The sequence below is a fragment of the Leptidea sinapis genome, chromosome 46 (assembly GCF_905404315.1).
Source record: "Leptidea sinapis chromosome 46, ilLepSina1.1, whole genome shotgun sequence".
NCBI lineage: Eukaryota > Metazoa > Arthropoda > Insecta > Lepidoptera > Pieridae > Leptidea > Leptidea sinapis.
The window spans coordinates 5115977-5132197 of record NC_066310.1 but is presented as its reverse complement, the minus strand read 5'-3'; the positions used below and the strand labels follow the sequence as shown (position 1 = coordinate 5132197).

The 16221-nt window shown below is 33.0% G+C and overlaps 1 protein-coding gene across 4 annotated transcripts in view; it reads right to left on the bottom strand.

The window, feature by feature from the left end:
• The window catches only part of LOC126977914 (uncharacterized protein DDB_G0283697-like), a 39632-nt gene extending 23923 nt beyond the window's left edge, over positions 1 to 15709 (bottom strand). The window contains exons 1-9 of one of the 4 annotated variants that reach the window (XM_050826594.1): positions 15392 to 15709; positions 14952 to 15063; positions 13181 to 13296; positions 13036 to 13097; positions 11734 to 12942; positions 11101 to 11161; positions 9789 to 9881; positions 3747 to 3850; positions 933 to 1008 (exon numbers count right to left, since the gene is read on the bottom strand). In XM_050826594.1, the coding sequence (XP_050682551.1) occupies positions 933 to 1008; positions 3747 to 3850; positions 9789 to 9881; positions 11101 to 11161; positions 11734 to 12942; positions 13036 to 13097; positions 13181 to 13296; positions 14952 to 15063; positions 15392 to 15399 (1841 nt within the window). In that variant the 5' untranslated portion in view covers positions 15400 to 15709. The remainder of the gene's footprint in view (positions 1 to 932; positions 1009 to 3746; positions 3851 to 9788; positions 9882 to 11100; positions 11162 to 11733; positions 12943 to 13035; positions 13098 to 13180; positions 13297 to 14951; positions 15064 to 15391) is intronic. The other 3 variants (XM_050826595.1, XM_050826596.1, XM_050826597.1) reach the window with 3 other exon arrangements.
• Between the last annotated feature and the right edge of the window lie 512 nt (positions 15710 to 16221).

The window sequence follows — 16221 nt, the reverse complement described above, 5'->3', positions numbered from 1 at the left end:
CTTTCTTTACTTTGTAGTTTGTAACACGAAACAACCTCAAAATACAATTACTTATCTAAGTGTAAAATAAAATACTTCTATCTAAAATACTTCTCTTTGTCTAATTGTCTGTTATCTGAGTATTAAATAATTTTATATGACGGCAATAAATGTTTTATTTATATATTTGTTTTATTATTTATTTATATTATTATTATTTAAAGGATTTGACTCCAATGCCTCACACAAAATTATTGATACGGGTAGTACACCTAAGATGTCACACTCAAGATACAATACAGTGACAGGACACGGACTAGTAAAAAAATAAGGACTCCGTGTCACCTTACATAACAGTGTAGCACCAAAACAAGCCGATTAACATGTTAATACATAGCCCCACGCACACACTTACACTACTACAGGCCGATAGGCGGCCATTATGAGAATTGTTATCGTCTGTGACAGATCAGTTTGCGTCTCAATAAATATTTTAAAAATGCCGTCGTGCGTTGTGAAAAAGTGTATAAATTATACTTTATAAGTATTTGTGGCCATAGATGATTATTAAGGAGAAAAAATTGTGTAACTAGTATCCCCTGTAATCGCACACACACTAGCACAACGGTGCTTCACTTGCTAATATAACGGCGCGGAGTCCTTCTTTTTGTACTAGTCCATGTCACAGGAGATCTGTAATTCGTATAAGACTATTATTAGTATCAATGATGACGTCTATCATTCTACAATCGTGTGTTTCCGAGAACATCTTGCCCCACACTTTCTGGAAACAATAACTGGCTGCTTAAATGCCGGCCACGTATCTCTTGACCCCTGGTGTTGCAGATGTCCATGGGCGGTTGGTCGGCCTCTAGTTTGCCCCCTCTTATATTTAGTATATTCTACCTATCAGTTGTAATACTCATAATCACAAAGCAACTCATGTCTCTTACTTTGCAAGCTCGTCCGCTTTCTTCTTCTCCTCCACATATTTCAACATCCAGTATGAACTGCGCGACTCTGCTTCTTCTGAAATCAAATACAATTCGAAGACTTTGATTAATGTGTTCACATATACTTTTATCTACATGCATGCTTTAAATCCTCTATTAAAGATTCTGAAACAGTTAGCTTATTACCAACATTAAAACACCCAATATCCTAATAACCATTTCATCATCCAAACGGATGATTTAATATTGTACTAAATTTCATATTAACACTCTTTTGGTTTTTTTTTTCGATCCCTTCATGCTCAAAGCTTCAACAGACAGCCACATTCTTATTGCTCGATGCGTGGTATCTGTATGAATTAAAAAAAAATATTTTCGTTTTCACACGTTCTACACTACCAGGACGTCGCGCGTCGTAAACGGCAGTCGGTTGTTCGAATCCCCACCATTTTTATTCGATATTTTTATTGTTTTGTTTACAAAAACTGAGCGATTCAAGTTTTGACAGCACACCGCCAGATAAATAATTCTTTCATCAATACTTAGTTTATTTTTATATAATCAGTAATGGATGGCATTAGGTTACTACTAGGACTGGCTGTTTTAATGTTAGCAGTAAGCTAACTGTTTTAAAATCTTTTAGAGGATTCATATTCTGGGTGTAGATAAAGTCTTGTACGCAACTGTTGATAATTAGGTATAAAAACACTCATGTGATACTATTATCACATTCGGCTCCGCCTGTTGTGGATTTATCCACATTCGAGTTTTAATACCACTTATTACACAACAGTTGCATAAATAAACTATAAAAAGCCCGCGCATCTTTTACTTAATGACACCAACACCAACAAGGCTCAGTACGACCGTCAAGGAAGCTGTCTCCTTCTTGGTCGATACGTACTTGACAGAGCAGATTGTGTAGATGTCTCAATAGGGACAGATGTAATGCACCTCACAATTTCTCGCTATCTGACTCTGTTAGAGGTCATTCGTGTACACTCATGCACGGTAACACCCACAGCAGATTTGATCTGATCGGTCCATCGCATAGGTGACCTTCCACTTTACTCCTGACGATAAAGCGTTGCTTTACATGCACTGGCTACCTTGTCTCGATACGTTTTTTTAAATGAAAATAAGGGACGAGCAGGGCGTTCAGCTGTTGGTTATTGATACACCATTCCCATTACAATGCAGTGCCAAATTTGAATTTTAAAAAACCCAAAAAATCTGAGCGGCACTACAATTGCGCTCGTCACCTAAGACATAAGATGTTAAGTCTCATTTGCCCAATAATTTCACTAGATACGGCGCCCTTCAGACCGAAACACATTAATGTTTACACATTACTGCTTCACGGCATAAATAGGCGCCGTTGTGGTACCCATAATCTGGCCGGCGTCCTGTGTAAAGGAGCCTCCCACTGGTACGTGTCCAAAAAAGGCGAGCATGCAGAATTGCCCTATGGAAGACAAACTGTTGTGTCAAAAATGTTTGATTTTTTAATATAAATCAAGAAAGCGATGAGATAATTACATCAACGCATGCTTACTTGTGACGCCAGATTACTTAAGATCAGCGCGCCTACCAAGAACTCTTATTGCGATTTAATTGACAAACTAAAATGAACTGCTTTGATATTTCGTACCACGACGTCATTAGAGCTATCTAATTTAGGTTGACGTCAAATCAAGTCGGAAAGTGAATCGCAAACTGTTTTAGTTCGTTCATTCATTCGTACCATGAACTAATATTTCAACCTAAACTGGATAGCTTATGTGTCAAATTGAGCGATTCGAAAAAAGTTGCTACTTCCTTAGAGGAAAGTGAATCGTGTTGTTAATAACTTTTAAAAAATAGTGAAAACATACAGAAAAGGAAAATTCTATGGATGAAAGATGAGATGAGAATACTGTATTGAAAGAAAGAAAGAAAGAAAATTTTTATTTTGAAACGTATAAGTAGTATACAAAGACATAACATAAAAAATAAATATAAACTTAAGATTGATAAACAAGCAAAAAACAAAAAGACTGAAACATTTCTATTATTTATATACGATTAAAAAAAAATGGACAAAAAATTAAAAATTTGACTTTTTTGTTTACAAAAAACAAAATACTGAAAATAAATACCGAAAATGAAAATACTACATACGAGGCAGTAAGGGCCCGGGCTATAGCCTGTTCGCAAGAACGAATTAAAAAAATGTACTCTGTGGTCCTGTCAAATCAAACATCAATGGAGGTGCGTTCATAACTCGTTATTTTTACGAAAACACCTAAGCAAACATTTAATTTGTAATTCAAAGAACTATATATATATTTATATTACTGTTATTTAATAAGTACAAAAAAAGGCCTTAATTGTTTATGATTTGACGCTATAAAGCGCAATTTTAAAATGCTTTTTAGTATTTTCTTCCTTGACTCCGTGTCACCTTACATATCAGTGAGGCACCAAAACAAACCGGTAAACGTGTAAATACATAGACGCATACACTTACACTAATACAAGCCGATCGGCCGCCATTTTGCCATCGTCTGTGACAGATCAGTTTGCGTCGCAATACAATATTTTAAAAATGCCGTCGTGCGTTGTGAATAAGTGTAAAAACAATACTATAAAAGTATTTGTGGATATATGATTATTTAAGGGGGAAAAAATTGTGTAACTGGTATACCCCGTAACCGCACACACACTAGCATAAAGGTTCACTTGCTAATCACGGCACGGAGTCCTTCTTTTTTTACTAGTCCATGGTTGTCCTATAAATAAATAAGTGTCAGATTTCTTATGTTAGTCACTTACCGTTAGACCCGTTTGTCTTCGAAGATTTGCCTCCTTTTTTTTTATCCCGGACCAGGAATAAACCATCGTCGTCCCGGGTCATTTTTCTAGCCAACTTCGGTTTTCTAAAACAAAAGATAATATTAATAATGAATCTTTTTATGTCAAAATTTATGGGCTGTTAATAAAATAGTGTCATTGTGACGGTACATTGAAAAAAAATGTATATAGGACATAATACACTTAGAATATTTCCAAGCTAGAAATTACTTAAAGTACTTTAATGGCCACTGCATCATAATAAGCGAACCATATCTCGTATCAGGAATATATATAAATGATTTTTCAGTTTAATCTGGGTAATAATTATAAATGAGAGGTGTTAAAAAATACATAATAATAATAACCAAAAAATATTGCAAGTAGTACTTTAACAACCATTTGCTAATTTTTAGTGTAAATAATATAATATATTCATAATATCAAGAATTATTTCGTAAAATATGCTCATTGTTGTTATAATGAAATTGTTTCACAGAAGAATTGTGAAACTGTGCGTCAATAAATGATTTCATAGAAACTATGTCCATACAAAACAAATACTGGAAATAAAATTAAAAATTGGTCCCAAATCGAAATAAAAACTATCTTATCTCTCAAGTTGGACTAAACTGCACTACATGAAGTAATCCCCCCCTTTAAATCCGTTCATTTGTTTAGGATTTCACTAAAAACAGACATCAGGACCCTGGACTTTTATATAAATTACTAGCTGACCCGACAGACGTTGTTCTGAAGATAATAAATAAAATACTGTTTTTTATGTATTTGTCAATAATTTTTCATAACAACAAGATACGTATTTCGTAACATATGCTCCTTGTTGTTATAATGAAATTGTTTCACAGCAGAACTGTCAAGCCGTGCGTCAATAAATAGTCTCGCAGAAAATATTTCCATACAAAACAAATATTAGAAATAAAAATAATTATGGGTCCCAAATCGAAATCTATCCTATCTCTCACGTAGGACTAAACTGCACTCCATGAAGTAATCCCCATTAAAATCCGTTCATTACTTTAGGAGTCCATCGCGGACAAACAACGTGTCAGGTAATTTTTTATATATTAAGATAAGATAATAACCCCTTGTCTAAAAACTGAAAATATGAAGCTTGGTTATAATTAAAATCTGATGACCTTTCGTGAAATATTACGACGTAAATACTTCGGAATATTAATAAAATAAATTATTTTTGAGGCATTTTTTCATCGAGGTAACTACTACCTCCTACTACAGTCATGTTTCCAAACTGTACGATTTATAGAGATAATTCTTAGATATCTTGTTTTTCATTAACATGACTAGAGCTAATAATGAAATTCAAAAGAATTGTTAATAATCGTTTGTAAATGTTTATTTATTTTATTTATTTATTTATTAAAAAAAAGGCTTACCAACTAGATATACAATTAATATTATGACTACTTATAATGTAAAATTTCTTATATTTTATACTTATATATCTAACTTATAGGTATGCACAGCGTTGCCTTCATTTATTATTGTAAGTTAAGTAATACTACTACGATATGTAGGTATGTTTACGGATATAAGGGTTCAAAAGCGTATTTTTTTAAATTGCCAAATGTATTAAAATTTATATCTATACTACTATTACTGTGGAATTTATTGTTGTATAATTTTGAAATAAGTTGGATAGGTGAATTTGAGCCATAATTGTTTCTGAAGAATCGTACATGGACTGGCAGATATGTAATAATACGACAAGGATAAGGTGGTACACATAATCCAATCTTAGAAGTACCAAATAGACAGTCTAAATGATTATTTAATAATTTATATAAGAAAAGAATTTGTGATGCATTTTTTCGCAATTCTAAGGTTTTCATATTGAAAAATTATAATTTGTCAAACGTTAATCATAAAATCAAAAGAAATTGTTAAAAAACGTTTGTATGGTAATTATAACATAAATGGCTTTCTTAATGTTACCACAGATTGGGAATGGAGCGACCGCCCTCATGCTATTAAATAATAAGTTTAATTGGACGATATTACTTTGTAACCATATTTTTTAAGAAAAAGCCCGCTGAGTTTGTTGCGCCCGTTCTTCTCAGGTCTGAGACATATTTTTGGGAATGGGTTATTTTGAATAAAAATATTTGAATTTGAATAACTGTACAGAAAGAGTAACAAAGAACGCATTTATTAACTAATCTAACATTTACTAGGTAAACCTTTGAGAAGTGTGAAAAATTAAAATATTTTAGTAAAAATATCAACTCTGTTATCAACTCTCAACGACATTAATATTGAAGTAATCAAAGCGGTAAAAATCAATAAGATAAACCTCTGGTGTCTTTCTTTAAAAAAATTATCAAGTTATATTTCAAATACATGTTACTTACACTAAAGTTTAGACATAAATATTTAAAAAATAATGCAATCCAGTTAAAAAATACAAGGCTGAATCATACAATCCATAAAAAATAACAATTATAATTCTATTCAATTCAATATTGTAATATCGTTTACTTAATCTTCATTAATAAGCCTTCGACATAAGTCTGCGCTTAATAAAAGAGTTAAATTTATTTATTGATAATTCAGATACACTTTTCGGTAATTTATTGTTAAGTTAATACCATTGCATGCAAAATAATTGTTTATTTCACAGAGCCTAGAAGGGGGCACTATAAGCTTGTAGTTATTTCCAGTGTTGAAATTATGGTTGTCGCTTATCAGGAAAATAATAAATTAAAATGTTTATATTGTAAATAATTCACCGTACATGGTCGCATATTAACGGATTGTCAACGTTAACCTCAGTAAAATAAAAGTTTAAATATATAAGCGTTGCTAAATTTGTCTCACCTCAGTTTCAACAGATAGAACAGTGTCAAAAGTCCAAAATGGAGTGTCACGCCACAAAAACTTAAATCAAATATCACACTACATTTTATTGACACTAATTGTTTCGCGTGTATATGCAATTAAAGTTAATTAATGACTAAATAATCAAACCAATCGGCTAATCCACTGCTCGGAACATCATTCACGGTGATTAACAATGAAATAATTGTCTTGGTTTTGCGCAAACTACAAATGAAGTGCGTCTGTGTAAATGGAGGGTACTTTGAAACTCAATAAATAAGTAATTTTGTTTGTGACGTTTGACTTTTTGCGAAGACACTCGTAACGGTTTGCCTACTTATATTTCAAACTGAATCTGTGGCAGCTGTGAAAACGTCGAAAAAAATAGACTTTAGAACTCACCGCATATTTTGAGCAATTCACGTACACAAACTGTGTCATACAAATCGAGGGTGTAAGACGTAGCTTGTCACGCACACTAAACTAATATTCCTGGCCTGTTTTTATCGGTTGTCTAACAGCAAGAGACTCTATCTAGACGTTTAAATTACTTATCTAAGATGCGACGTTCAAATCTGCAGCGATGGTAAAACAGAGATATTTTTAATTTCTTCGTGATTATTAAAGTACATTGTTATAACATTTTAATATCGACAGTTGGTATCTAATGCCTACTTTATACTAAACCCGATTCAGTCGAGTAAGTAAGATTTTTGTTGGTCGTTGTATTAAAAAGAATTGTTATAAAACGTTTGTGTGGTAAAGATCACTATAACATAAATGACTTTCTTAATCGTACCACAGATTGGGAATGGAGCGACCGCCCTCAGGCTAATTAATAATAAATTTTACTGTACGATATTATATATCAGATAATATTCATAGTTCATCTCAGGTATCCCTCAGCATACTTTTTCGAATGGTTGATGTTCAATAAATAATTTTAAATCCTATTTTGAATAAAAATATTGAAATTTGATTATAATATATTCCTTAGTCTATAATATATAAAAGATTTCCAGCTATACATATATTAACTCATCACGATTTCTCTGCAACCGTAAGGCGTAGATACTTGACATTTAGTAAGAATATTCCTTTCGTCTAGTCAAGGTCAGCTAAGAACGGAGTTTACGAAATTCTAACCGCAAGTTTTTTTTTTGAAGTTATACTTCTTTAGGCGCGTTATGAAAAAACAAGTGAAATTTTAAGATACGCGCGCATCACTGTAACACAAAAGCAACAGGGTGTAGTTGGTTCCTAAAATTTTCTGACGTTTGCGTCATTCATAATTTTTTTTTGTTTCTTCGTCCATTATTAGGACAGGCAAAGGGTTCAAGTTTGCAAGATTTTTACAAAATTGCTTTTTCCAACAACGTAGGAGAGGTATAAATCGTTTTAATGATTTTGACTTCATTAGGCCTAAGAAGTACAACTTCTTGCGTGCATACATAAGTAAATACACATTTTTTTTATTAAGAACAGAGCAACGTCCGTCGGGTCAGCTAGAAATATTATAAATGCAAATGTAAGTTTGCATTTATTATGTGTACATTCAAAGATGATCTGTTAAAATATGTCCATTTGATAACTCGCAAGCAAGAAATTGATTTCATGATATTGCAAAACCAATGATTTTTGCAATACCATGTTATAACAATAATATCACACATAATAATCCGCTTCATCGTATGAGCAAATTATAATATATATGTATATATGTATAATTAACGCCGTAATTTCGTAGAATATTTTCTTAACTTTTTTTTTATAATAATAAGGGACGAGACGAGCAGGTCGTTCAGCTGATGGTAATTGAAACGCCATGCCCATTACAATGCAGTGCCGCTCAGGATTCTCAAAAAACCCAAAAATTCTGAGCGGCATTACAATTGCGCTTGTCACCTTGAGACATAAGATGTTAAGCCTCATTTGCCCAGTAATTTCACTAGCTACGGCGCCCTTCAGACCGAAACACAATAATGTTTACTGGTAACTGACTTCTACTCGACGAAAGGAATATTCCTACCCAAATTTCTAGACTTTTTTTATGAAAATAATGGACGAGATGAGTAGGACGTTGTGGTACCCATAATCTAGCCGGCATCCTGTGCAAAGGAGCTACCACTGGTAAGGAGAGTTTGAGCCGTATGGTTCGTGAGAACAAATTACACCAACAACATAATTTCAAATTTCTAGTTATGAATAAATTCAAATATCGAACAATTTTTAGATTTTTCCACATGGAGTATGGCAACTATTTAATGGTCCGGGATTGATGCATGGTTATTTATTACCCTTCACATTGACTGAAGTGAACACACACCTCAGACATAGATCCAAGTAGATAACGCATATCGTGCATCGAGCCTAACGTTTAGCCACTCACCTCATTATTAGTTGACGTTTCCAGTACATCAATAGTCGGTATTGCTTATTACTAAAATCGGCAATGTATTATAAATCATAATAAAAATAAAATAAAAGCGTGAAAGGAAGAGCACTGCTCCTCTTTTAGTCCTCTTTTTGACACGCGAAGTACATACACTCGCGGCATCTATTTGGATCCATGTCTGTAACACACACACCTCTTACATACTATTATTATTAACGTACGTAATACTACTAGCATAAAATAACAAATGTTTCCTATTCATTTTGTAATTAACCCAAAATTGGCATATTTGTTATTTGTAAGTCTATTGTAATTTTATGTAAAGCTGTTGGATTATTAATTAGTAAATAATTTAAAATGAAAAGTATTTGTTTTCAACACTAAAACCGTTACTTTGTAACAATTAGGAAGAGCGCGAAGAGCAGGACGTTTAGCTGATGGTAATGGATACGCACTGCGCATTACAATGCAGTGCCGCTCAGGATTCTTGAAAAACCTCAAAATATTCTGAGCGGCACTACAATTGCGCTCGTCACCATGAGACAAAAGATGTTAAGTCTCATTTGCCCAGTAATTCCACGAGCTACTGAACCCTTCAGACCGAAACACAATGTGTTTTATGATGTTTACACATCAGTGTTTGACAGCAGAAATAGGCGCCGTTATGGTACCCATAATCTAGACGGCATCCTGTGCAAAGGAGCTACCAATGGTAAATAAAACGTGAATAACAGAATATATTTAATTGTATATGTGAAAGATATACATACATATATCTTTTCGATGGCCTGTTCGATCTACCCCGGGATGAGGAGTCATCTTCATCTTCTGTGCTGTTTCCACTCGAGTCCGACGAAATATCGCTGAAACATTTATTATATATTACCAACTGTAGACTTCGTTCTCTTGGAGTTCCGTTATATCGCATCCCCTAACTCTTTTTTTTATATGTAGAAAAAAACACTTCACTCTTATTCAAAGTGAAAAGAAGCCAAGTTTTATATGACGAAGTAAACAATGCTCTATCTGACATCGTGTACTGATTTAGCGCCAATAACTTATTGTTATATAGTCATAAAACCAAATATATTCAATTTACCGCGACCAAAAGTCAAAAATGTATGTATGGCGAATAGGCTATGTTCTGCAGCTTAAGCGGTTAAAAAAATTAGACAGTTATCTGACATTGACACGGCGCGACTAGTATACTTTTGTTATTTCCATAGTATTAAGTCCTATGGTATATTGTTATGGGGCAGTGCGGCCGATATTAATACCATCTTTGTGCTGCAGACGAGGTCTATTCGCGCTATTTTTAACCTAGGTCCTAAAGCATCATTAAGAGAAAAATTTAAAGAAATGAACATTTTGACTGTTGCTTCTCAATATATTCTTGATAACATTCTATACGTTCATAAGCACATTGAGGTATTTGCTAGGAACTGTGACACTCATAATGTTAATACGAGGAACAAACATAAACTTGTTATGCCTACTACTCGATTAAGTCGAATTAGTAAGTCTTTTATTGGGCGATGTATATGCATCTACACTATGATCCCAGAAAATGTACAAAACAATTAATGTGTTACGAAATTTAAAAGAATTGTTAAAAAACCTTTGTGTGAGAAAGGTTACTATAGCATTTTCTTAATGACATACTATCCGCACACTTAATGCGCGTCTAGTATCGGAATACTGGGCCTCAAATCGCGATCGATTGCCAATTCAGTGGTCATCTAGAAGGCAAGGCCAAATCGATAAGAAGAAACTGGGGGTCATGGATAGAACGAGACAATACTTGAAACTGGCCCACATTCTAGAGCTCCATCTATAAATCGTGGCCACATATGGAGTATTCTATTATCCCAAGTATCTGCTCGAAACATTACCGCAGGCAGCTGGTAGTAGGTTCGGGAATCATGTACTTGTTGAATGGCTCGATCATTTGGCGATGGGTGCGAGACATAGGTTGGTTCGAGTGTCTTCCATTGTACTTATCATTTACAAATCAGATGATCAGTAAGCTGGGTAGCCCTCCTATACTTTAAAAAACACTGAGTTAATTATATGTTTACTTACATTATTCTAGTGGCATATTTTCTGTTATTATTGCGTCTTTTTCGTTTACCAATCAATTCATCTAAAAACAATTTAAAAATATTAAAGCCCACATTATATCTACACAAAATAAAGATTTAAGAGTTTGATTAACACTAAATTATCTTAAATAACTAAACATAATCATAAGAATCATACAATCACACCTTTCATCCAGAGTTTACCCTCCATGCTCATACTCTGTGCTCAACCAGGACAGACATATTCAACTTTTTACCACCAATAACCTCCATGTAGTAAATCTTATTCAAATTCACCATTCTAAGAGGTCTCAGGTCCCAATAGCCAGGCAATCCAACCACAGGTTCTCTTACTGACAGGACATCTGATATTACAGATGTCTCTGAGAGGCAGCTTTCTCTTTCCATCAGGTGTAGAAACTTTTCCTCTCAAATAAAAATATAGTGAACCCTTTTGGTGTACACAATTAATATTTATAATCATTATAGTTAACACTTCCCAAGGCGTGTATCAAATTAAATTGATCCATAGCTAGTAAATGGATGAAGAATTCTTCAGAAATCATACTTTAAAAAAATACCAATGATGAAAATATTTGCAAGTTACGAACAATTGTCTCTTGTCCGTACTCACCACTTGTAAAACCAAAAACATTTGCCAAGGCCTTGTCTTTACGCATTCTCTCTAACTCCTTAAAAGGAGTTTCTTTTTTTCTTGTTTCTACATTACTTGTGGAGGGTTTCACTTCAGGTGTTGTTATAACTTTTTTCTCTGACACTTGGACTTTCTTTTCTTTAACTTCCGAAGCATTGGTAGCCTGATCCTTTTGCCGCACATTCTTACCTCTGTTACATTCTTCATAATTAGATGAGGTGCACGCTAATTGTTCATCATATAAGCTAATACTCCTTAGGCAAGGGTTTTCGATTTCAGGCATATTTTTTTTTGTGGTGCTGTTATTTTCAACTTGTCCTTTGGAAGCTGGGTTTATTACTTCAACATCATTCCTGATAATATCACTATTGCTTACAGTTTTGTTTGGTAAGATATCAAATTTGATTCCACCTTCCATTATTTTTGCTTTTTTATTTAAATTACTATCAGACATAGACAATTGACTTGTAATCTTTCTGCTATTGGTAATGAACACATCTTGTGAACAAGCCCTCCTTTTTCTATCATTTTTTTTTACAGAATCTACCTTTGTCTTATTGTTCTCGCCATCATTCGTTTTGCTCTTATATTTATGAAATCCTTCAGGATTATTTGGGAGTGAAGTTTCATTTGTCAAATTAGAATGATTATCTGTCCTTGCCATATTATCATCGCCTTCGGCATTACTTTCATCAGAATTTGATCCATCCAAAACAATTTGGTTCTTATTAGTGTTTAAAATTGTGGTTGTAATTTCCTTAGTAATAACATCTATATTGTCAATATTTTCTCCAATGTTTGCAATATTTGGGGTTACTTTTAAATTATTTGAGGTTATCAAGTCAGAAGCTTCATTTGCATTAATATTATTACTGTTTTGCTCTTTATTAGATTCAATATTGCTACCTTCATCATCTGAATGAAAATCCTCAATAACTGACTGTACTAGTGCTTGACCTTTAGACTTGGTGGATGTTTCATCCGATTTTTGTGCCTTATTTGTATTCATTTGCAATGAATCCTCACCTTCATATTCTTCCAGAGCCCTTGGTAAGTCTTCTACGCAATCACAAGAATTATCAAGAACAAGTGTTTCTGTTGATGTTCTATGATCCGCTACAGTACTTGCATTATCATTATTATGTCCATTACTAGTTTCTTTGTCTACATTCTCACCTGTGTTCTCATCTTTGAAAAAAAAAAAAAAAAAGATGTTAGTAAGATTATTTATTTAATAGTGAACTATGGGATATACGTATAAAATAACTTAATCAAACTTACCAATATCTGTGTCAACATTTACATAATGTAACCTATCACTGATCTTTGCTTGTACATCGTAGCTAAAAATTTAATGAAATATTAATACACATTTTACAAATTTCAAGTATGTTGTATATTGAAAAAAAAAGAAATAATTTCTCACCCCCTTTTGAAACTGGCAATCTGGTACGTAGTCAATTTAAAGTAGGGATCCTGTATATTATTTAGTATTCTCTTTAAGAAGACTTCCTTTAAACTTTGCCAAGTTCGATTGACTCTCTAAATGGGGATAGAGGATATTAAATTACAATAAAAGATAAACACTAACACTCACTTTAATGAAATATATCAATTCTTACTTTATATTTTAAGTTAGGTCAGTTACACTAAACTCATGGCATTTAAGAATAATTATGAAGTTGTCACGGTATACCTTAGTGGTTTAAATAGTTCATATAAATAAAAAAAGTGTAGTTGATTATGAACCTCACTAAGAAATCAGGTTGTTGTTTGATCTTTTTTCCCTACAAAAACAATAATCAGGTATGCATTTTGATAAACTTTCTTAAAGTAGACAGAGAAGGAATTTAAATAAATATAGAGTGTAGTATACCAAGGGAACTCCATATCACCACAATTCTAAAAGAAATCCTTTGTAATCTTAATTGGGAAAAAAAGGCGTAAATATTAATGGAATAAAACTTATGTAATCTAAGATTTGCCAATGACTTAATCATTTTTGCACCTCTCATTTTAAAGTAGTGAAAATTATGACTTGGAAATTCAGTGGAGTGGAGAACCACTAGCATAGTCAGAAGACTATTAACCTACCAAAAACCAAAGCCATGACAAGCAGGACAGAAGAACCAGTATTAGTACATAATAACAATATTGAATATAGACATCAATCCACTTTTCTAGGGCAAGTTATATCACAAAAAGATCAACGCAAAGAAATTGATACAAGAATAGGAAATGTGTGGAATAATTCTGGGTACTCAAAGAAGTTTTTTCATAACTTCTAAGAATAGCAAAGATCTAAATAATAAAAATTTGAGTTTTGACAAGGTGAATATTAATAAAATGCATTAAGTTTAAAACATAGATAAAAGAGAGGAAACAAAAATAATATCATTTATGTGAGTGTCTCATGTGTATTCTTCAGGGTATGAGCAAATGGAATAACTCCATCACATTCGGTGATTCCCAGGTATCCCAGAAACCAAAAAAGACCACGGGGAGGATGGAACAGGTTGTGACGATGACATACTTACTCCACAGTCAGCTCACACAATATCTTTGAAAGCCATGTGATATTTGCAGTCAATTTATCTAAATTTAGTACCTATCTATCTCTAGTACCTAATCAAGAACAAAACTTTCAATGCTAGAGGTAAACTGGATATTTGTGCTTAACTAAAAATGTGGGCTGGTTTTTGATTAAATTCTACAAAACTACATTGATGGTCAGGGATATAGAAGACAAAGAGCAGATTGATGTACACTGCAGTTTGGGAGTGTTTTTAGTTTGCATCAAAGTCACTTATATTATAGGCTTTTTTTTATGAAAATAAGGGACGAGACGAACAGGACATTCAGCTGATGGTAACTGATACACCTTGCCCATTACAATGCAGTGACACTCAGGATTTTTGAAAAACCCCAAAAATTCTGAGTAGCATTACATAACTACATAGACTAGTTTCTAGAAGACTTAATCTTATATTATTAAAGTTCTATTCCTACTGGAAACATATGTTTTTTTTCATTATGTTTTAAATATCATGTCATAAAGAATCATAATTTAGCTTTTGTTGAGTTCCACCATATAACTGTGACACAGATCTGATAGCCAACTGCCGTTTCACTTCTCTAACTATTCTCTCCATCACACAAAAAATACAGGTGGTAATTTAAAAATAATATATACATACTTTTGAGTCGGCAAATTCCACCCACATCTTCCGTCCTCTTAGCTGACCATATGCTTTGTGTTCAACTAGATAGTCAACAATTTTTTTCATTTCACTATTAGAGTATGGCCTACTGTAATTAAATACACAGGTTTAGTAATAAATTTAATTTAATAGTTGTTATTATAGTGACACCTGATAATTTAACTCAATTCAGATTTTTATCAAAACATGTTCAGTTAAATGATTTCGCTTTTGAGATATCATAGTAGTAGTGAAAGTTAACTAATGTGATTGAACTGCACTATTACTGAAATAACCCTGAAGTTATTAAAATTGGCGAGCTAAATAAGCCAAGAAGCCCACAGAAAATATTGCGTATCAGTAGTAGTAGGTATCTACCTGCATTGTTCCACCAGTTCCATATTTAAACTAAACTATAAAATTGTTGTTGTACTCACCCCGCCATTATTATAATAACAAACTGGTGCCTGGTATTAATATAGGTTTGAAAAAATGTTCTTTTGAAGTGTTGGTGTTGGGGCAACGTATGTACATAAGATACAAACAATTATAAAGTTATTTTGCGTATTACATTATACTCTTAGGAAATAAATAAATTGAGACGTGTCTTTGTGAATGAATATCTAAATAAACAATAAGAGGAATACAAAATGGACCTAAAAACACAATAAAACAACACTATCTACAAAGAGACAATCACAACACATCAAGAAGCATCTTTAACTATACAAATATGAAATAATCCGGCCGGCATCAAAGCGCTTTATCGGGTTTTTTTTATTTTTTTCAAAACCGTCACAAAGAGTATATTAATACAAAACAAAGAGAATTTAAACACTACGTTCAATACATATTACATTGCGTTCACAGTTATTTTACCTGTAGCTGTTAGGCTTAGAGGTGGTCGTTAAATCAATAAACTGTTTATATTATTTTTTTCTTCAACAAAACAACCTGTTGAACATAATAAGATTCCAATACTTCCTTCCAATACTGACAATAAACAGTCATAATATTTATTTCTTTAAATTTTTCTTTGAGAGACTGTCTATAACCAAGCTGATATATAGCACGAACAGCTCTCTTTTGCAGTGCAAACACTATATCAATGTCAGCAGCATGACCCCATAGTAATATACCGTACGTCATGATGCTGTGAAAATAACTAAAGTACACTAATCTAGCGGTCGCAACATTCGTGTACTCTCTAATCATTCTAACTGCATATGCCGCAGAGCTGAGTCTATCAGCAGATAGATACATCTAG